General features: G+C 45.1%; 1 protein-coding gene across 1 annotated transcript; it reads right to left on the bottom strand.

The window, feature by feature from the left end:
* Nucleotides 1-1327: 1327 nt before the first annotated feature.
* On the bottom strand, nt 1328-20936 carry Nsfl1c (NSFL1 cofactor). The gene is made up of 9 exons (XM_052183873.1): nt 20728-20936; nt 18465-18562; nt 12893-12967; nt 10427-10592; nt 9610-9702; nt 8383-8492; nt 7087-7224; nt 3090-3254; nt 1328-1853 (listed from the first exon to the last, which is right to left on the bottom strand). The coding sequence occupies exons 1-9, from the start codon at nt 20830-20832 to the stop codon at nt 1691-1693; spliced, it is 1113 nt and encodes a 370-aa protein (XP_052039833.1). The 5' UTR covers nt 20833-20936; the 3' UTR covers nt 1328-1690.
* Nucleotides 20937-22585: the final 1649 nt, after the last annotated feature.

The following is a 22585-nucleotide window of genomic DNA, read 5'->3' as shown; positions in this document are numbered from 1 at the left end:
GGCTACACAGAGAAACCCTGTCTCAAAAAAACCAAAAAAAAGAAAAAAGAAAAAAAAAGGAAAAGGCATCATGGAGTCTGGCATGGAGGTATAGTATTTTCCAGACCAGGCAGAGCAAACAGTGGAACCCTATCCCCCAAAAGAAGAAAACAACAACAGGCATTTGTAACTTAACTTACCTTTACTCTGGTGAATATGAGGTACTTTTCCAACAGTTCAAGACATAACCAGGCACTGTAATGCATGCTTAGCACAGCCTATTTAATTTCAAGAGATTCCCCTACTTTTCATGCAATGCTAGGATGATCCAAAATGATGCAGTTGAGAACTGCCCTGAGTTCCACAGCCCAGGACAAGTAGCTGGGGTATCTGATGAAAGCCTATTTGGGTGGACAGATGTTTCCATCTGAGCCTCCAGAACAGAAGCCTGAAGCTGGAAACAGCCTTCCTGGGCATGGGGCCCATTCTATGCAGCTCCTTTGGCCTTGGGCCAGGCACAGGACTGGGGCAAGTTCAAGCAGCTGCCATCCATATTTACTTCACAGGCATGGGGAAAACCCAGGACCCTTTGCAAGTCCCTTGAGGATGTAGGCTACAACCAGGTAGTGGAAGGGGCCTGAATTATGTAGGAAGGCCTGGGCGTTAGAACATGATCCCTGGAACCTTGCCCATGTACTCTACCATTTGCCAAGTGTGATCTGGGCCCTGTGAAGTGCAGAAGTAGAGGTGCTGCTAACTTCCTTCCAAGCAACTCAAATAAAGGACAAACTCTATTGTCCTTGTTTTGTTTCTTAATGACCACTTTTGTTTTTCCAGACCTTTGGTTCTGGTTATCTTCACAAGCCGGAGACCATATCGCAGTAGACATCGCCGCCCCGGGAGGGCACTGTTTTCCAAGACCCTGTCTAAGGATGCTTCTTGGTAGCTTTCAGTATCATGTTGGCTCCTGGCTCAGGGCAGGGCAGGGCAGGAAACAGTACAGTAAAGGAGGCAGAAGAGTTCTATCCAAGGTCCCTACTATCTTCCTTATGCCTTCAATGGTGGAGTCTTCACTAGGCTGGGATGTGCTTTATGCTGCTGCAAGTCAAAGGTCCACAGGGCAGGAAACAAGTGTAAATCAGAACTTGCGTCCCAAAGCTACATGTTAATTACATGTGCCCAAATAAAATTTGCTTCTTGTAAGACTCTTATAAGACTCTTGCAAGATACCCTACCTGGACCCACTAAAGTTGTCATGTGACACATCCAATGGGATAACGCCCTCCATTCTAGGAGGGATCCTCTACACAACCACCTGCAGCAGGAGGAACACACCAGGAGATGAGTATGTGAGCCACAGTGACTTTTATGCAGAGGATGAAAGCAAAGTCCCCTTACCATGCCCCCAAGATAAGACTTTCTAGCAATCAATTACAGCTCCAGTGGGAATTTCTATACAACAGAATTGGTGGTATTTCTTCAAATTTTTGTGTTTTTTATTTTTTTTTCCTTTAAAGTCCATTGATCATCACAAAAACCCAGGAAATACAACTAAAGAGAAAACAAATGTCCAACTGAAATCTAAGAATCCAGAGCTACGGACGAGACGTGGCACTGGAAGGGTTAGATGTGTACGGGATTGGGGGTAATCCCCATGGGCATGGCTGCCGTCATGGGAGACACATAGGGAGGTGAGGCAGCAGCTGGGCGGTTATGTTAACCGCTGCACGATGACAGCGTTGAGAAGGTTGGCTTCCTTCAGGGTTTGGTTTTCATCAGCCAGCTCTTTGTTAGGGAAGGTAGTCATAAGGACAAAACTGGTGGCAGCCATAGCGGGCCGGGCATCCACGATGAAGAGCCGGATATCGCTGATCCTGGAGGAGTAGGGTAAGTGGGAGGTAATGAGTAGGGCCCTTTGCCATTGCCCCAACCCTGGCCTTCAGGAAGAGGAATACATCTGAAGGCTCCTTCTCACCATGTCTACTTCCCTGTGACCCTTCTCTACAGAGCAGCAAAAGCTGTCCCCTGGAAACACATCAGTCTCATTTCCTCCTTTGCCTAAAGCCCCCCTCCCCCTCCTGGCAGGTACAATCTTCCTGAAGTCCCAAAGCTTGCCTTATTTTGCTCTCCTTCCTGCCCTTATCTCTTCTCCTTTCTTCCTTCCACAGAGCTTTCTTTTATTTTATTCTGCTTCAGGACTCTTCACAAAAGAAGGCTGTCTTCTATTGCTCCCATCTTGCCACAGAAGTGGTTGTAAGCACACACTTGTGGGACCATCTGACTATAGTCTATGTGAACCCCAGCAGGGTGGACACATTTTATTTGAGTGTCATAGGGGGCACTTCTCAACTGTATGTCAGCAACATCTCAGTCCTAGGAACCTTCCTCCAGCACTTTCTAGCACCTGGGAATCACAAAGACAGAGTCACTGGAAACAGAATTCTTCCTTATACCCTATCAACAGAAGTTTCTTTCTGACACTATGTAGTAGTGGCACCTAAGAGCCTGGACATATAAGATACAGCCTAGACCCCTCACCCACACTCTGTACAGGCTGTCCCTCGGGTGGGGTTAACCAGAGAGGTGAGACTAAAGCAGTAACTGGTTGGCTAAGATGGGTTACAACCCTCTCAGAGGGAAGCACTGACATTAGGAACATTTGGTCAGCACTCAAAGATTGGCAAACTACTCAGTGGCCCACATCTGAGTCCTAGCTTAGCTAGCCCACCATGGATGAAACTTAGATATCCTCTTTGAGAGAAAGGAGCTGTCAAGTATCGTCACTGGTAAGAGGCCCCTAGCACCTCTCCTGCTAGTTTCTTCATTCCATGGTGCCTTAGTTTCCCAAAGTTTAAAGCCACAGAGACACTTCCTTGGAATAAGGAGCCTGGTGGCTTAGCCCTAATGGTGAGGAATGAGACCTACAGAGGAGATGTGAACAGACCCAGCTACTTGTACATTCATCGTCCCAACCCACTGCCTCCTCCAGGGAAGGCATGGATTGCTTGATGGTGTGCACGATGGAGAACAGGTGCCTGCTTCCCACAGATCTATTCTAGACTCCGGGATCACACACTGCTGGCGTAAAGTAGTCCAGATAGAGCAGGTACCTGTGGCTGTGGTTGAATTTCTGCACCAGCCTCCCGCCATCTGCAAGCCGGATTTGGATGTTTGTGGTAGGTTCTGCCTCATTGATTAAGATGGACGAGCTAGCTTTGGCTTCATTTTCTGCTTGCTGGGCTGGAGAGCTGGTGTTTAATACCTGGGGGGCCGTGCTGAGGAGAAAGAAGTACATTAGGGCAGTGTAGAAACAAGGTCCTCACAGAGAAACAACTCAGAAATCTCTGGGTTCTCACTGAGAAACTGCTATGTGCCCAAGTCTGTATCTAATACTGTTGTCCAGAAGAATTTACCTTAAACTGCAATCAATAATCACTCAGGTCAGGGTGCTCAATCTAGATGCACAAAGTCTAGAAAGAGGATAGCTTGTAGTTGAGGAGAGGAGACTCTTGTGAGGCGTAGAACCCACAGATGGGGATGGCTCAGCCTCAGTGACGTGGCTGGAGGATGCATTCCAAATGGTGATGGAGGCAGCCTTGGCAAAACTGCAAGTGATAGGCTGTGTTATGTTCTTCAGGCAGGCACCCTCTAGTACAGTGGTTCTTAACCTTTAATGCTGCAACTCTTTAATATAGTACCTCACGCTGTAGTGACCCTGAACCATAAGATTACTTTTGTTACGACTTTATTTTGCTACTGGTATGAATTGTAAAAATCTGTGTTTTCCACTGGCCTTAGGTGACTTCTGTGCATGGGCTGTTTAACACTCCCCACCCCTACAAACAAAGGGTCGCAACCTACAGATTGAGAACTGCTGCTCTACTAGGAACTCACAAGTGCATTTATTTCATATGTGCCAACAATGGTGGTGGTGAAGTAAGAACTCCTAAAAGTCAGCTATGGGCCTGGTAGTGTAGTGGTTAGTCACACAATGAACAGGATGGAGCATCTGCCAGTTATTCGTGCTCACATTTTAAGAATGAGATGGACCAGTATACAAATTCACCCATTAGCTGTGAGGCCTCGGGCAAACCAAATTCCATTTTTTTTGGTTTTGTTTTGATTGAGACAGGATTTTACTATGTAGCCCACGTTGGCCTGGAACTCACTATGTAGTCTGGGCTGCCCTAGGGCATATTGCCATCTCTCTGTCATAGCCAACAGAATGGTGGGATTACAAGCATCTACTCTCATGCCCAACTTTCAGTTCAAGAAATGGACTTCCTCTTCTGGGAAGAGAGAGATAGGGGCTGAGAGAATTAAAAGTGGAGCCTAAGAGTCCCAACCGTGCTCCCATATATGAGGAGCTGCTTGTATGTCAGATTCCTGGCCTGTAAGACCCAAGCCTGGGACAGCGGCAAGTATCATGCTACCTGCCTCTTCCAGAGGTCCTGAGTTTAATTCCCAGCATCTACATGGTGGCTATAACCATCTATAATGAGATCTGGTACCCTCTTCTGGCTTGCAGGCATACACGCAGGCAGAATACTCTATGCATAATAAATAAATAAATCTTAAGAAAAAAAATCCTTTTTCAGGCCTCGAAGGTAGTATAGCTGCAGTATCAGTTCGGGCTGGAGAGATGGCTCAGTGGTTGAGAGCACTGGCTGCTTGCTCTTCCAGAGGTCCTGGGTTCAATTTCCAGCATTTATGTGGTGGTTAACAACTATCTGTAATGGGATCTGATGCACTCTTCTGGTGTGTCTGAAGACAGCTAACGTTTAGTACCAGTTCAAGACTAGCTTGTGATATAAAGTCAGACCTAGCTTTAAAAACTAATATAAGACCTTGAAAAGGACTTGGGGTTGGAGATGGGAATCATGCTTTTGATCTTCTTTCCAAAGTAGCCATACTAAATAAATCTTTTTCTGTGTTCCATTATTTAAAAAAAAAAAACTTTGAGGAAACTGAGGCACAGTGAAGTAAAGTTCTCAGGCACTGATCGGAGTTGGAGGACCCAGAGAATAATCCTAGCCATCTGGGTCTAGCACGTGCTCTTAAAACAGAGCCCGGCCTTGGAGTTACAGACAGAGGTCAGGGGAACCTGAACCTAAGACTCACTTTCCTCAATTTAACAAAACAAGAAACTAGATTTGATGAGAGAGAACAAGAATGACAGAGGTGAAGCTGGGTAGGTAAACAGAATTGGAATTGGGAGAGGTAAAGTGAATGTGGTCAAAATACACTGAATGAAACTCTCAAAGATTTAATAAAAATTGTTTAAGAAAAAAAAAAAAGAGAATACACAGCCAGGCATGGCATCTTATGATTCAGGAGTTTGAGATCACTCTGAGTGACCCTATCTCAATAAGACAAACAAACAATTTCCAGAAAAGTTGAGAAAGTAGCTCAAAGGATGTGTTGCACTTAGCATACACTAGAGGCACTGTTTAAAGTAATCTAGGATGCCTCTAGTGTTGGCAGTAAGAACAGAGACTAGAAGGAGCCCAGTCTGACACTGGTCAGTACTTTTTGGCCCTAGGGAAAGGCCTGACTCTCCAAGCTATGGTTCTTCTATGTAGACTGGGGGCCAAAGTAGGGCTAAAGTCACTAAGTACAGAAACGCTTAATACAGCATACAGCAAACAGCAGAGAACGAAGGTCTTCAGAATTTTGGACCAAAGTCATTTAAGAGACGTTAGGTCTAGCCATGAGTTCTAAATGCTCTTTCAGAAAAGACAGAAGACAGAAAGGCAAACACTGACGCTGAGCTTCCTGAGTAGTTAAGAACAACATGCTTGGAGAACACTAGTTCCAGACACTCCATATAACTTTGTAGGGCAGCTATGTTCACAGGATAGGCGTCTGCCTAGCCCTTCCGAGATCTGCTTCCACTTAAGCCACTGCTCTCCAGAATAGCTGGCCACTTACACAGCAGTAATGGGATTTCACCCATGGGCAGGGAAGGTAAGCTTTAACCTCTATACCAGAGGCTTTTCTTTGGTGTCTCCCTGAAAGTGCAATGGAACTGAAGATCTCACATGTGAAGAGCCTCCGTCATTCCGCTGCTCATCGCCTCCACATTGGAATGAACTGGTGCTGACGTAGCTTCCTCAACAATCCCCAATACTAGAACTCAGTGCCAGCATTCACAAAACCCCACTCATCTCTAGCAGTACCCTAGACATTCGTAGTGTTTACAATTCAAAGGGAAATACACACAGTCTTTACTAAACTGTCAGGTAAGTTCCTGTTTAAATGAATGGATGTGAAGCCTAAACCTACTACAAATATTCAACACAACTCAAATTTTCTCAATTCCTTTAAACTGAGATGACCCATTCACTATACAACATAACCTTTTATATCTAACTTGAAAAACAAAACCCCCAAATCTCAGGTTTGTTTTGTATTTGAGATAAACCTGAAAAAAATTTAAGATTTTAGCTCCTAATTATTTTGGATGACAAAAAGATAATGAACCTAGGCGTGACGACTGGTACATGTTTCTAACTCTAGTACTTTGAGGCAGGAGGATACTGAGATAGAAGCCAGCTGTAAGGAAAAGAATCCCAGTCTTGACTGGGCTACACACTAAAAGCCTTCTCTCTAAAGGAGGAGTAGGCCTTTTCAAGAGCTATCATGTCCTGTGCAGCACTCCTGGGAGGCTGTGCTGGACAGGAAGTTGGGAGTTTCTTAACCCAGCATGCTTATCCCAGGCTTACAGCATGTAGGAGCTGGCAGCTTCTCCAACACTCAGGATTCTGCGTCAAAGCAGCAGCTCCGCTCTGCTCACTGCTCTCGACAGGCAGTTAGTTCTACATGCACTGGCTGCTTTATTCCTCCCAACCATAACCCTGAGGGCAAGGACTCTTATCAACTCTACTCTACAGCTGAGGAAACAGGCTGTGCAGTCTCAGGTCACACAGCTGTAAAGGAAAGACAAGCAGAGACTTAACTCAGGACTGCACATCCCAGAACCCATACTCTCCTTACTCTCCCTCCCCTGAAACAAAACTCAACTACTCTGCAAACAATACAGAGATCCTCAGTGAGAACACAGGATTGGCTGGTGGGACTGATGGTCCACCTGACATTGCTTCTCACCTGCCCAGTTTCTGGCCCTCGCCAGTGAAGGCTTTGAAAGCTCCCTTGGGCTTCACGAAGTCCTCGTCCCGATGATCCTCCATGTCCAAGTTCACCTGGCCTCCGTGAGCTAGCCTCCGGAGCTCTGCAGGAACCTCCCTAAGGAAAGAGGCAATGATGGGCTTACTGTGACAAGGATGGAAACACTGGTTAAGTTGTTACTGTCAACCTGATACCCTCTGTAGTCATGGGGAGAGAGAACCTCAATTGAAGGTTCTGGGAACTGCTTTCCCCAGATTGACCTAAGAGATTGTATTCATGACAAATGACACAGGAAGTCCAGCCGACTGAGGACTACTCTGTTAAGGAGGTGAATCTAGCTGTGCAAGAAAGGCAGCAGAGCAGGAGTCAGAAGCAAACTAATAAGCAGCTTGCGACAACCCTCTTCTCCTTCAGCTGCTTTCTGTTATGTGCTTAATCATAGCAACACAAAGCAAACGAGTGCAGTGCACAAGGTGAGAGCCAACCTCTCATCCCTTTCTCCCTTTCTCCCTCTCTCTCCATCTCTCCCTTTCTCTAACCCTCAGGACTTTTGTGAGAAGAAGAACTGGGGAGAAGACAAGGGAAACCCCACCCCCTCAAACCACCCAAACGGCCTGAGAGGAGAGGGACTGGCCATGGTGCAGTTACCAGTGTCTGGTTATGGAAGTCTGTCTGTCTCCACCTTCTCAGTCACAGCACAGCCTATTTATTTGGCTACTTAGCTATGCCTCAGGGAAAACGGTGAAAAATGGACAAAGTTTTCTGGAATGATTTGTGAATCTTTATGTCAATTGTGGTAAATCTGTTTTAATAGCTCTACTTTTCCTCTCCGGGCGGTGGCGGCGCACACCTTTAATCCTAGCACTTGGGAGGCAGAGGCAGGAGGATTTCTGAGTTTGAGGCCAGCCTGGTCTACAGAGTGAGTGCCAGGACAGCCAAGGCTACACAGGGAAACCCTGTCTCGAAAAAACAAAACAAAACAAAACAAAAAAAAGAAAGAAAGAAAGAAAGAAAGAAAGAAAGAAAGAAAGAAAGAAAGACACTTGCACCAATATAAGAAGTCATTTGGAGTAAAACTTCCATTTTGAATAGGAGTCAAATAATGTTTAAGTTTCCAAAAAAAAAAAAAGAAAGAAAGAAAGAAAGAAAGAAACAAACAAACAAAAAAACCAAACCAAAAACCAAAAAACCCAAACAAACAAACTTTACTTTTCTTCCTTTCTCACTTGACAGCTCATTTAGTAAAGTGAGACTAACATGGGCTTTTCTGCTTACCCTCTACGGATAGACTCCAGAAACTGGGCATTGGCCGGATCTTGGTAGCTTCTAAGGTCACCATTGTCTAGGCTGAATCCAGTTTTCCAAAGCTTTAGCACTACATGAACCTGTGACAACAAGAGATAATAAGCAATTAGTTACAATGACGGGAACCTAGAAAATGCAACTGAACTTACAAATGAGTGGGTTTTCACTATTTTGCCACGTTACTAAAAACCAGCAACAGTCAAATACACACAAGACAAGGGGTATCGACCAAGTACGGAAGCACCAACCTAAACTAGGAACATGCTTTGACGCAGATTAGGAGAAGTGGGTATTGTTCTAAGGAGTTTGCTAGTGAGGTGACTATACAAGACATGACTCAATCCCAGCTGTGGCTCCCTAGTTTGTACTTATTAAAAATGCTATCTGGAGTTGGAGAGATGGCTCAAAAGCATGTAGTACTCTGACAGAGGACCCAAGTTTGGTTCCTAGAACTCATGCCAGGTGGCTCCCAACTCTCTTTTCCTGAAGATCTAAACTCCCTCTTCTGGCCTCTGTACTCATGTGCACATCCCCTGCTTCCTTCACATTAAAAAGAAAGAAATTTCAAGAACATATACACAATTTGTCAACTTCCTATACACACTTATAGAAAAAAGTTTGAAAGGCTAAGAACCAATGCACTAGTGGCCACTGCTACAAGTCTATGAAAATTTTACTGTCTTCCTGCTTGACTTTATTTGGGAATAAAACTAAAATGATTTAAAATATACAGAAATACAGAATTTCTGTACATACAGAAATGAATGGACATAAAGGAGGCCAAAGTATTTTGTAGCATAATGTTAAATTTTTTTTTTAAAGACTCAAAATTATATAGTATTACTGCATGGAGTGTGTGTGTGTGTGTATGTGTGTGTGTGTGTATGTGGAAGATAAAGAAAACTCAAGCAAAATGAAACAAAACAAAACCAACTGAATCCATCTATGTTTCAGGTCTTCTTTGGCATTTTCAAGGAGGTTTTTTATCCCAAAATACCAGAGAATTCCCCTCCCCACACACATTACCCCCTTGTGTGTGAACACTCAAGAAATTTTCCTGTGTCCATCTGTATGTAAGTCCCTGCAGAGACCTCAGCAGGCTTGTCTTTCAGAGGCTGTTTGTTCACACGTTACCAGTCCCGTTTGCAATGGGCACAGTGAACAGTCCACAAGCATCTCTGAGGAGGGCACACTCACATCCTGGCCTGAATGCCGTCTCCGTTCTCCTGCCACATAGGCAGACTCTTCTTCTGGCGCTGCTCCAAGGCGGTAGCCCCCTCCTGCAAATGGCTATAAAGGACACGTTCATAAACAGAAACATTCTGATCAAGCTTGTGAAGTACTGAATAGCAAACTGATTGGTCACAGGGGCAGGATAAGAGATGAAAGCCGGAATATCCAGCTAAAGGGAACAGCTATCACACTCAGTATAAACCCAGTAATAACAGCTATGCAGGAATATGGTTATAGGACAGCAATGATGACTTTTTGATTTTCCCAAGGACAGAAATCTTTGTATAAAAACTGGTGACGAAGCTGGGCATGACGGAGCACACCTTTGACCCCACCACTGGGAGGCAGAGGCAGAGGCAGAGGCAGAGGCAGAGGCAGAGGCAGAGGCAGAGGCAGAGGCAGAGGCAGAGGCAGAGGCAGAGGCAGAGGCAGAGGCAGAGGCAGAGGCAGGCATCTCTGCAAACGCGAGGCAACAAGCATAGTCTACAGAGAGAATTCCAAAGACGGACAGGACTACACAGAAAGACCCTGTTTTGAAAAATCAAAAAACAAACAACTCCCCATCCGCACCCCCAACCAGAAATGAATTTAATTACAGTGAAATAAAGAAAAGCATTAAGCTGGCTAATTGGACAGGTATGTTTCTGAGCTCTGACCCAGCACACAGACATACTAGTCTTCTACAGAGGAGAACAAGTAGTCAAGTGAAGAAACAAAGAAGCAGGCCTCCCTCTCCTCTGTGGAACTCAATTCCTTTGGCTTCAACAACCCTTATGCTCACTCTCGGTTTACTGGTCTCTCCAGGGCTCTTGGTCACTCGCTCCACAGCTACGGCCCCATGTTCTTTGGCACCCTTAAACAGATCATCCACCAGCTCGTTGGGACTTTTCTTCCGGGGAGGACCAACAATCTGCTGTCCACTTCTCTCTGAGCCCCCAGCATAAAACCTGTGTATAAAATGCCAAACACACCAAAAATGAACAGAAGATGTACCAGGTTCTGGGTGCACTGAAGCGAAGGGCACAGTGCCTCTTCTTTAAGGAACTTATTGGCTGGCTAGGAGAACATGTAAGGGTGCAGGCAGATACAATGTAATGGGAGCAGCCATGAAGTCAGTAAGGGTCTTGAGGACAGTGGTGGCGGCGGCATGGAGATGGGGAGACAGGGACAACAACCAAGGCAGCCAAGATATCTCCTGGGACCTCTTGAGGTTGCAGTTATCAGGTAAAGAGATGGGGGGAAAACATTCCAGGCATGCACAACACATTAATGCAGGAAAACTTCAGCAGGACCCATCCTTCTGGAAGACCCTTTCCAGGAGGAGGCAGCTGTGGTCCTAGTCAGAAGCAGCTAACTCTAAGAGTTTTGGATTAATGTTTGTGGTGCAGTTAGTACAAGCAACTAGAATCCTGTCCTGGCTCTGCAGCTGTATGACCTGAATAGGAAGCCAGTGCACTGCTTTGCACATTTTGTTGCTTTAAAATGAAAGAAGGATTACATGCCCTACCTACCTGCTCCTTAAGTCAGGGTCGAGGTTCAAATCAGCAGATGTATGCAAAAGAGCAAGCAGAGCAACGTACATGTGAGGCCAACTGACACCACACCAACAACTCCCCCAAGACTCACGTCACCTGCCACTCTTAGGATGTACACTGGGAGCCTTAGGAGATGCACTAGAAGCCAGGGAAGCTCCAATCTCAAACATAAGCTCCAAGATCCCTACATCAGGTAGTCTAGTAGTCCAAGAACAGCTTGAGATTAAGTCAGTACTTTTATTATGTGGATCTAAGAAGGCACTGTCGTGTAGCTGCTTCCTTTATCAGTCTTAAATTAACTCAGCAATTTGTCTCTAAAAGGGACCAGTGGGAATTTGTCAAAGTTAATCTTGGCTTGTAATTCTCACAATTTCCCTAAAACAGGAGGTGATGCTTAGGCCCTGGTTGAGAATGTTGCTTCAGGTCTAAAATGAGTCAGGTCTGAAAGAGCCAAACAAGCTAAAGGGCTGTGAAACAGTGGACGGTCACAATGGACGCTTGACCAGGCCGGAAAGGATGGAGGTGGTACTCGGGAGCTGGGCAGTCACACACGGCTGTGATAATGAGTGCCTTCTACTTGGGGAGTATAAAACCTTAAAATTACCAATGTCTCCCAAGTCTCCAGTATATTTAAAAGCAAAGTTCTGACTGAGGTAGTGAGAAGCACTACATGAACATGTAACTTTTCAGACCTCCACAGGAAGTCACTACATTTCCACAATGGTTATCTTCTCATCTCCCTGAGGAATGCTTGAAAGACCAAAGCAGACCCAAGGAGAATAAATGCCAGAGAAATGAGGCTATTGCCTGCTTATTCTTATTCAAGCCAGGTAAATCCAGTTCTGCCTGGTCCGGAAAGTCTTAGCTGAGGGATCTTTAAGTCTTGGCTTAAGAACTGGGAGCCTTATGTTCTTGACCTGGGATTTCTGTTAGAGGAATTACTGTAAGAAAATAATTTAAAAGTGGCCAAAGATTAATATAAAAGGTGTTCACAGAATTGACATTTATAGTACTATAGACACAGACACACCAAAACTATGGGACATATGGGCTAGCAAAGTCATAGAAAACAGGATTTTCAGTGTCAGCAGGGAAGTATCTAAGACCTTGCTTAATCCAATACAAGAAACTAATCATGCTATAATCAGAACAAGGACTGCATAGAAACACAAGAAAATATTAACAGTAATTATCAAAGAATGCTATACTTTCTATGAGTCTCATATTTTCTATAATGAAACAATAATTCTATTACAAGATTCCTAAAAGTAAAAACATTATGTCGTGTTGGGAGGATATACATTTATAACCCTATTTTTCTATTCATTGTATAATTTATTTATATGGATAAAAACATAGCACAAGTAGATACTTGGTTATTTCTGTGTTGTGATATTATGGGTAACTTGGTAACTTTCTCATTTTTAGAAGTGTTGCTTCCCTCTTTATAATATTTCTCTACAAATACCTCCTTGTAACAATCAGAGAGGGAAAAAAAAAAAGCCCCAGAACATGACAAAGTAGGGAGGGGGCGCAGCAACCATGAGAGGAATGAATTACTGCTCAACTACAGAGTAGACGCTCTAAGGACGTTACACCCCGTGCACAGCAGTGATGGCTGCCAATAGTGAACACGTGTCCCACGCCGTATCCTAGGTGTTTTAAACACCACTGTGTACTGCCGATAACTTGTGCCCCCCTCAAAGCCTTACCTCTGTCCCTCCTCTTCCTCCTCCTCTTCATCTTGGTCATGAATGAGGTCTCTGAAGGATGTCACTCTATTATCACTGGAGATGGGAAGGAGCAGTTATTTCATGAACAGTTAAAGAAAGGCTAACGCCTCTACCCCCTGGGGAGTTGGACATTGGAGGGAGATGCTGTGGTATGGAGACAACGAATGAAAAGACTGACCGAAGTTTAGATAACAAAGGATGTGGCATTTGTCTGTTAGGGTCACACGGGACTGAGAATTAATTAGCGAATGCTACTGTGAGGTAAAATGGAATCCAACTTAAGCTGTTCTGGAAATGGGGGGATGAGCTATTCGCTATTTTTAAAGCAAATTGCTGAGGACTGGAAAGATCGCATAGGGGTTAAGATTACTTGATGCTCTTGCAGAGAACCAAAGTTTGGTTCCCAGCACACATAGTAGCTCACAACTATCTGCAACTCCAGTTCTGAGGATCCAACACCCTCTTTTGACCTCTGTGGGCACCAGGCATGTACATGGTGCACATTCATACACACAGGCAAAATGCTCATACATATAAAATTAAATGCTTTTACTACTGAATAGTTTTATTATGTAACTTTTAATATGTAAGGAATTAACTAAATGTTGGATTTATAAAGGTAATGAGAGACTGGTCTTACAGGCTAGTAGCACAGATAAACAACTATCTACTATAATGATGCACAGCAGGGGCTGTGGAAGAACTCAATGGCCTTATGAACATAAAGCCTTTTGTCTCCTGTGAGGGAAAGACTTCCTACAAAGACACATTGGGACCATTACCAAGGAACTAGTGAACAGGCAACAGAATGGAGATAATGGGAAGGGGAACTAAATTAGCATTATGGAAACACATAGGTAAGTGCAGAGACGAGAGACTAACACCCTAGAGAAAGGCCAGAGTCCTGCAGAATCAATGTGTGGATGGCAGGCAGCACTAGAGAGCTCCCTGCCTGTTTCTTTAGATCCTTTGTTTAGATTTAGATGCTCACGCCTCAGTCTCCCAGGTGCTCAGATGACAGAGGTTTGCAATGGGTTTTTTTTTTTTTTTTTTTTTTTTGCAATGGTTTTCAACTGTCAAATTTCTCCCTTGTTTGAATCTATTCTCAGTAAATAAAGGTTTAAGGACCATGAGGTACGCATTTCATTTATAAAGATAAAAAAGGGTCTACTTTTATTTCTGAGTAAAGTAGCTTTCCTACAATGGAGAACGGGAAGGGGCAATTCAGGTTCATGCATTCAGGCAGAGAGGGAACAGCTGTTTACCAGGAAGAAAGTGTCAGCTATGTCTTTTGTTTCAAGATTTGTTTCAAGGGAACAAGCAGAGGACAAGAGTAAGTCTGAGGTTGCATCTGTTGGAAACAAGAAGACAAAGCCACAGCAAACACAGCTTCTGCTTGAGTTAATTGGGAGTAACTGGAGGGCCATATGACAGAAAGAAGGATCCCAGTAATGACATCTAGACTCATGCCTAGAGAGGCAGCGTCCACTCACTTTCTCAGGTCTGTCTGAATGAATGGTAGGCTAGGACTGAGACTCCATGGGAAACGTTTGCTACTGTCTTGTTGTTAAACACATTCATATATAATATACCTGCTTGAGCAAAGAACACATGCTCCATATGGTTTTACCTTTCTCCCACATGTATATACAGACATCTAGTAACGCCTGACATACTCAGTGTGGGTATAGATGGTTCCCATGCTAATTCTGCTCCGTACTTTGGGATCTTAGACATGCTGCTTAAATCTTCTAATCCTTTGTTTCTCATATGTAAATGGATATAAGGCCAATACCACCCTTTTGGGCCTTCTGGGCACTGTTGGCATGCTGATGTAAGTATAGACCTTTGCATGCTATGGTGTACTTCAGAACTACTTTTTGGAAATAATTCTAAAGTACGGTTGCTAGATCAGAAGCACCAAGAGCTCCTACAGTGAATCTGTGACCTGGGCTTGGAACTCTGCAAGTACTGTTTGCACAGTGGCTGCTGATGAGGGGAGCCTCAAGTGTGAGGGCACCTGCTCTCCGGTAATGCATTAGAGTCACCTTGTGGCCCCAATGTGCTGGGGGATATTACTCATGTCAGAATCCTGTGTTTGATGGTCTTTATGTGGAGACATTAAACTACCTCCTAGGGTGCCCGGTATCCTGAAGTAGCACAGAAGTCCCTTATATCTTCCCCTTTAAAGCTGGCCATTTTGGTTCTGTGGCAGCACCTTTCTGTGTGTGACCATGGAAATGCTTTATCTATGTGCCGAGCCAGGAATCGATAAGGCATCATTTTGGCTATCAGCATGTATGGTTAGATCAAAGCATAGTGGTGCATAACAACGTCAGTGTTTAGGAGGCTGAGGCAGAAGGGTAACAGACTATTTATGTGTAGCCAGTCTGGGCTACATGTAAAGACCCTGTCTGGAAAAAGAAATGCAGTGATTGCTAGGAGGAGCCTATTTAGGGAAGGAGATAATGCAGGTCCTGAAACTTGAACAAGTATAGATTCTGGGGGGTGAAAAGAGATTAAAAAATAGAAACTGGTATCTGTTGTTAGACAACAGCGAAGGGCTGGACAGGAAGGCAGCATGCGGTAGCTCTGACTTTAGAGAGACACACCAGGCAGCAGGTGTGACTCAGCTTTTCTAAGACACTCTATCTTGATCTGAGAATGGTGAGTACACTCCCTCCTTCAAGGCTGCCGAAGGGTGTGCGAGAACACAGGTGAGACGACCTGGCTTCAACAGTCAGATGGTTCGTGCAACAAGAACTCTCCTACTTCTCATTTTATTAATATGAAAAGTTAATTATTATGATAATTATAATAATAAATAATAATTTATAATAATAATTAATATGAGAACTGCCAGGAAAAGGGTACAAGACAACATGAGAGAGACCTTACTTATTAATACGTGGACATGGCTAAAGGACACAGTTGCAGCGGGAGTTCTGAGAACAGGGCTACGATGTGCTGCTCAGCAGAGGAGCAAGGATGAAGGCAAATGTGCTGTGGGTGTGAACTGAAAGTAGCAGGCAGAAAACACCAGTCACTACAGCACCTTAGGGACACCAACAAAGACAGAACCACACATGCCACAGAGATGGGCCATCAAAGGACTTAGTTTGGTTGCAACAAAGGATTTAAGAAAAGGAAGAGGTTGAGATGAGAAAGGCAGATTCGGGAGACATTTTGGAGGACTTGTGAGCATCCATGAGAAGCAGCATTCTGCGCAGAGAACTGAGATTCAGGAGCAGAACTTTTACCGTTCATCTGCTGGCTGTGGGATCTGGGGAAGATGCCCAGCTCCTGTGTGTCTGCATCAATACAAGGGGGACAGTACAGTACTCACCTCACAAGGTGGATGACAACTAAAAAGATGTATGCAAAGGCTTAACTTATGGGCTGGCACTGAGTGCTCAGTATTGAAAATGATTTATATTGAGCTTAGACTTCCTACCACAGTAAGTTATGCAAAACACCTTATTAGATTCTTCTTCTGGGAATCTAATATACTCTCTTGCCAGAAGATACCTGCCCAAGGATAGTTAACCCTGTGCCTACAGTCATCTTGATCTAAGGACATTTTCCGATCCCATTCTCCAGACTTCCCCTGGAAGCCCCAGGGCCCCACACTAAGAGCCCCATTCTGGAGTCAAAGGAAGAGCCTAATGACTCTTGGCATCAGAAACGACAGGAAAGGTAGACGACAGGAGAACAGGGTTCAGTCAGCAGCAGGCTCAAGTGTCCTGTAACAGCTAGATCAAAGGCTGGAGAGCAGCTGCTCCCCTGACCACCACCAAATTCCTTTGGGGTGCTAGTACAGTTTAGTTTCTTCTGAGAAAATCCAGTCAGCATTTTCCTCTTGAACAAAGACAATGACATAACAAACTACACCCCCTTTCCCTCTTTTTTTTCCACCTTCATGAAGCCCACAAATCTGGGGCTTAACCAAAACAGTAAGATTAGGCCAAGACCTGAACTTGTATCCAGCCTTATATTCTTTTCATGTTTAATGCAAATGCTAAGCTGTAGTTCACTGTTGCTTTACTTTTATTGTAAAACACACATAGATTTCTCCCTCCCCCCCCCCCCCACATACACACACAGACACACAGACACACACAGTCTGCCTGTTGTGAAATGAGGCAGGGTACAGTGTCAGTAATAGTAGGCAGCATATTACGCTCTAAGTACTACATAGATTTTTTGTTTGTTTGCTTGCTTTTTTGAGGCAGGGTGGCAGAGATCTACCTGCTTCTGCCTATGCAGTGCTGAGACTAAAGGAAGTGTGCTCTGACATCTGGCTTTTTGTTTGTTTTGAGTCAAGGTCTCTTTATATAGTTGGGGCTGTTCTATATAGATCAGGCTGGACGTGAACTCATCTCCTTTTCAAGTGCTAGGAAAAAAGTGTGTGTCACTTGCATTAATTTACTGACTTGCATTAATTTACTGACTCTGCTAAGTGGCAGACACTACTACAATTTCCTTTTGACAGTGGTGAAAACTGAGGAACTGAGATAAATACCCTGCTTCAAGTCAGGAGTCTCTGAGTTGGGGTTGTGAACCTGGCAATTAACCTCTCTGGCACCACACTAATAAACCCTTGATGGGCTAAGGGTTATTCTGGACTGAGGGAGAAGAGAGGAGGGAACAAATGACTAGGGTTAGAGGTTACATTTCAATCCCTCCTCCCTGGTACTTCTGACATGTCAATAACCCCAACTGAGGTTGGATCAAAAGTCGGATCACAATTAGTCCCTTTGCCAGGAGCCCATACACTTACAACCCACCCCTCAGGCAATGACATTACAATACTTCATCAGTACCTCACTGCAAATAACTGAAACATCACTCTCCTGTGACCTCCCTTCTGTGGAAATTGGAGGCAGGAAAAGACACGAAGGACCAATGAGATTTGGTGTTAAGTGTTTCTCAAAGGGAGGAAATGTACTTTAAAGCTGAAAGAATTTACCATTTCATAGTAGAGAGACATTCTGTCTGCATTCTGGAGTTGAAGTCAAACCCAGCAAAATTTTCTGACAAAACATACACTGGAGTAAGTGTGATCAGACTAAAGTACAGAAAGAAGTATCTGAAAGTGTGGGAAGAAGCGTCCTTCTGTGAAAGACTCTAGGAAAACCAACATTAACCTGTGAGCAGTCCACAGCAGTGATCGGTGACTGAAGCCAAAGGTCTAGGAAAAGTGCTATAATACAAACTTCCCTTGCCAACTTCAGAAGAGGAGTTTATTTCCATGATTATCTTAAGAATGTAATTAACTCCAGTTTCAGGAACTCCAATGCCTTCTTTTGGCCCCCACAGTGCATAGACATGCTGGTAAGCAGAACACCCACTCACATTCAAAACAAAGACAAACAAACAAACAAAAAAACAAACCACAAAAAACCTTGTAAATTGACCCTTGAATCCCTCAGTTCTTTTTAGTAGATCCTCAAACTCTTGGTTCATAATCTGGACCTGAACCTTCTGTCAAGTCAGAAAGGAGAGTCCCTTTTCTGGTAACATTCATGTAGCAACTGAAGATGGTCCTTACCTAGGAGCTGTGCCTCTGGACACTGAACTTGGGGTTGCTTGTGAAATGGTCACAATGTCTTCATCCCCTCCATCCTCATAAAAACTTGCAAGTGCAATCTAAAACACACAGAGAGAGTACTTTGGGACCCTCCAAAGTATGTGTCATCTTTCATTTGACACATATCTGACAGTGGAACAAAAACATGACAACAAAACCCACACTGAAAAGGCAATAGACATATTAGCCTGGAAATGGAGGTGGGGATATATTGTCTCAGGGGGAAATCCACCCATTAAGGGGAACAAAGATACTAAATAAGTTTAATATGACAAGCGTGAAATAAGACCACCAACTATTTGTTGTTTATTTGTGTGTCAGGTTGTCTGTACACTATGCTAATTTATTTAATCCACTCAGAATTTCACAGTTAGTATTATTATTGTCTCACTTTATAGCTGGCACAGAAGGACTGCAAAATGAAGACAAAATGAAGAAGTGGAGGTCAGGTTCAACCCCAGACAATACGCTCAGCCCTCACTCTTATGTCCTAAGGGGTGGAAGTGACACAGTATAGGGACAGATGCTACATTTCCTTTCTTTGTGAAGCCCAGTTTCCTGTTTGCAATGGGGATGCTGTTTCACCAAACCTGTAACACTGAAGGAGATAATCACTAAGATTAATGCAGTCACCTTAGCTTTACACATATGAAAGTCCTTTATACATGAGTCCTTTGGTCATTTGTGACTGTCACCAACTCAACGAGAAGGCATTTACTTATCACACATTCTGCACACAAAGAGACAGAACAATGAGGTCCCACAGAGATGAAGGAGGCACCTCCTGTCCACAAGGTAACCAACTGTATAGAAGTGAATGAGCTGTCAGGGGCAATCAGTCTGCAGGTATTCACGTAGTATAGCCAGCCTCTGGGAAGTCATCTGTCACCTTAGTAGTTGTACTAAACGGACATTTAGAGAACCTGCATTCAAGTCCTGGCACCGTTAGTCAAGTTACCACACAGGTAAGAGCCTCAGTTCTGATGATCTATTGGGACAGAAGCTTTTCTCTTATGTATTTCTGTTCGGAACACAGGCTTCACCGTGTCTTTCAGAGCATCTGATCTCTTTTTGTTTGTTATGTTTTTGAAAGAGGGACTATGTGCTGCTGGAACTATGTAGACCAGGCTAGCCTCGAACTCAGAGATCTTCTGCCTCCAGAGAGCTAAAAGAGTTAAACTCCCTAATGTTTGCGAAGCTATTTAAATGCTACAGTCAGCAGACATGGGTACATCAGAAAGCCCACACAGTGAGCACATTTGGTGTCCCTTTGAGGGTCCAACTCCTCATCCATAAAATAGGGTTAGTCTTTACCTGTTTAATTAGTAGTTAGTGAGTTCTTCAGCAAGTTACTTATCCTCCAAAGTCTCAGCTGCAAAATGTGAGACATGTAAATGAGACATTTTGTAATGCTGAACAGTGCCTGGCTTGTAGTAGGTACTCAAGAAATATTAGTCATCATCATCATCTACCTAAGCTGTAGGCTGGCCAAGGACATTTATGCAATCAGTTCTTTCTAACATTAATTACTGTATGTTAGTGTCTGAGCACTAAGAGATGGGCGTTGCTCTCGGGATCAGAAGTGTGCAACATTTCATGCCTGGTGGAGCTTGTCCTCTAAATTACTTACTTAGTGACTATTTACCGCACGCCAGTGAACGAGACAGTAAGTCCTAAGAAATTCCCATTTTACAGGTAGGTTAACTACGAAATGTGAAGAGACCCCAAACTTGAGCCCCAATCCCACAGGTAGTTTCTCCCAGCAATCAGGCAAGAGTGGGGCGTGGGCTGATTCCCTGCAGGGTTTCCCCCACCAGCGCAGCACCATTGCGGATGCGGAATTGGACGACCACGGCGACCTCAGTGGGGCTCCATCTGGAAGCCGGTCACCCGATTCCACCCGGCCACCCGCGGGCATTCGCCGCGGCAGCCACGCCCCCAGACGACTCCTCCACGCGGACTGCGGCAGCGCCCAAAGTATCGCCAACCCTGCGAGCCCGCAGGAAAACTGAGGCCCTGCAGAGCAGGCCGGGGCCCACCCGCGTCCATTATCTTCCACGCCAGGCCGGCGACGCGTGGCAAGCGACCCCAGAGACCATGAGGCCTGGGCCAGGGCCCAGCCCCGCGGGGATGACTGTGCGCTTCGGCCGCGGAGGGATCACAGAGCTGACTCGGCGCTCCGCATTCCCCAGCCCGCCCGAAGCGGCCCACCTCGCCGCGCTACCTGCAGGTCCCAGCCAGCTGACTCCAGGAAGAAACGGGCCCGGTCCTCCTCAGCGCCCGTCACCGCCACGAACTCCCTCAACGCGTCCTGCCGCTCCGCCGCCATCTTCGCCCCGTGCACTTCCCAAACCGCTCCGGCGGACACTGCAACAGCCCCAACCCCAGGTCTGCGTTCCGCCCGCCGTTCTACCGTGTCCAGCGGCTGGGCGCCTGCCCGTAGGCTCCGCCCAATGCGGTGCCACAGGAAAAACCCTCCGTGCGGGAAACCCAGCCGCCTCGCGCCCTCTGGTGGCCGCTATGCGAACTGCATCTTAATGGCTGAAGTAGAAGGTGGCTGAGTAGGGAGGGGCTGGTTTTCCCACAAGGTGAATGAGTCCCGAAGAAGTCAGATCCTGCAAATTTCTCATGGTCTCATCCCTTTATTTTGTTAATTATTTATTTGCTCATTAATTTTCTTCTTGCAGCATTACCTGAGAGCTGTCTATAGCTTGATGCTCTTCCAAGGGCCGTGGAAATAACAGAGATAAAACAAAGTATCCTGCCTTCTTGTTGCTTATGTTCTTTGAACCTAATAATTAGAACCAATGCTCACAACGTCTCTATGGTTTCCTATCTTAGACTAGTATAAGTCTCAACCTGTCACTTTCCACAGCATTTAACAAGTCACCATTGCATTGCCACTGGCAGACTGGCCTAGGACAAGGAGACTCAGATCAGAGGTTAAGGTGAACATGTGTCCTCCACAGAGAAAGCTTCGAGCTTTCTCTCCAACAATGCTGCCCCGACAAGAGAGACTAGTGAAGCTGGGAGGCTGCGAAGTCCATCTACGTATCCCTCATTTTCAAGGTTAAACTGTTACCATCCTGTACTCTGGTAAGTTGATGAGCAGCAATTCCATCAACTCGGAATTGATTGAGTGTTCAGTGCGCTTCCCACCAGCCGGTTACATGCTTTGTTTTCCTCTTCTTCTTCCTATTCCTGACACAGAGCAGCGTCACTGCACGTGAAGCCCCTACTAATGAATGAATGAGTGAATGGGTGAAATAACATAGACCAGACAATGGGGATCTCACAGGGAGTGGTCTGAGCAAGAACTCCTCTCAGTGTTTTGTTCCACAGTCATACTATGAGAATTAAAAGCAGGAAGTGAGCTCTGCTAAGGACATCTTCAACTTCTGAGCCAGCCTCAAGGCATGGCTGCCAACTCACACAGCACTGGGCTGCTGTGAATGCCAGCCTTTGGTATAATTGCAAATCAGTTCCACTGCAATCAATTGAAAAGGCCCCCAGAGGCCATTCGGAACCAACGCATTACAGGGAAGCAGTAAGGGGAGCCCTATAGGCTCTTGATGCCAGGCCGATTCCTAAGCATCCGTCCTGCCCAGCCTGACAGCCATCAAGAGGCCAACAGGAAAAAGTGTGAGTGCAGATCCTTAGGGTATCCTCAGCCTGCTGAAGGTGCTCTAGTCACAGTACTACTTCATCATAAACTAAACCTCTGCCAGGTAGAGATTAGTACTCCCATTTTACAGGTAAAGGCAGAGAGTACAGGCTCAGTAGGACCGTGTCCATGGACCTGCCATCCAGCTGCTCAGGAGACTGAGGCAGGAGTCGGGTGCTGCAGAGCACATTCAAGGTCAGTCTGCGCAACCTAACTTAAACCCCCTGTGAGAAAGCGAAGCCACTCTAAAAGGCGGAGGATGTAGCACAGTGGTAGAGTATATTTGCCTGTCATGTGAGAGGCTGTAGGTTCAATCCCAGTTTGTCCAAGTCTGGAAGTTTGGAGAAAGACTGGCTTTTCTCTGTCTTCTCTGTCTCTCTACACAGAGCCCCACCCACGGCTCCACCTGTGGTCAGGT

Source organism: Apodemus sylvaticus, chromosome 5 (assembly GCF_947179515.1).
Source record: "Apodemus sylvaticus chromosome 5, mApoSyl1.1, whole genome shotgun sequence".
Lineage (NCBI taxonomy): Eukaryota > Metazoa > Chordata > Mammalia > Rodentia > Muridae > Apodemus > Apodemus sylvaticus.
The sequence above is the reverse complement of the archived record's forward strand: the minus strand, read 5'-3'. Positions and strand labels throughout refer to the sequence as shown.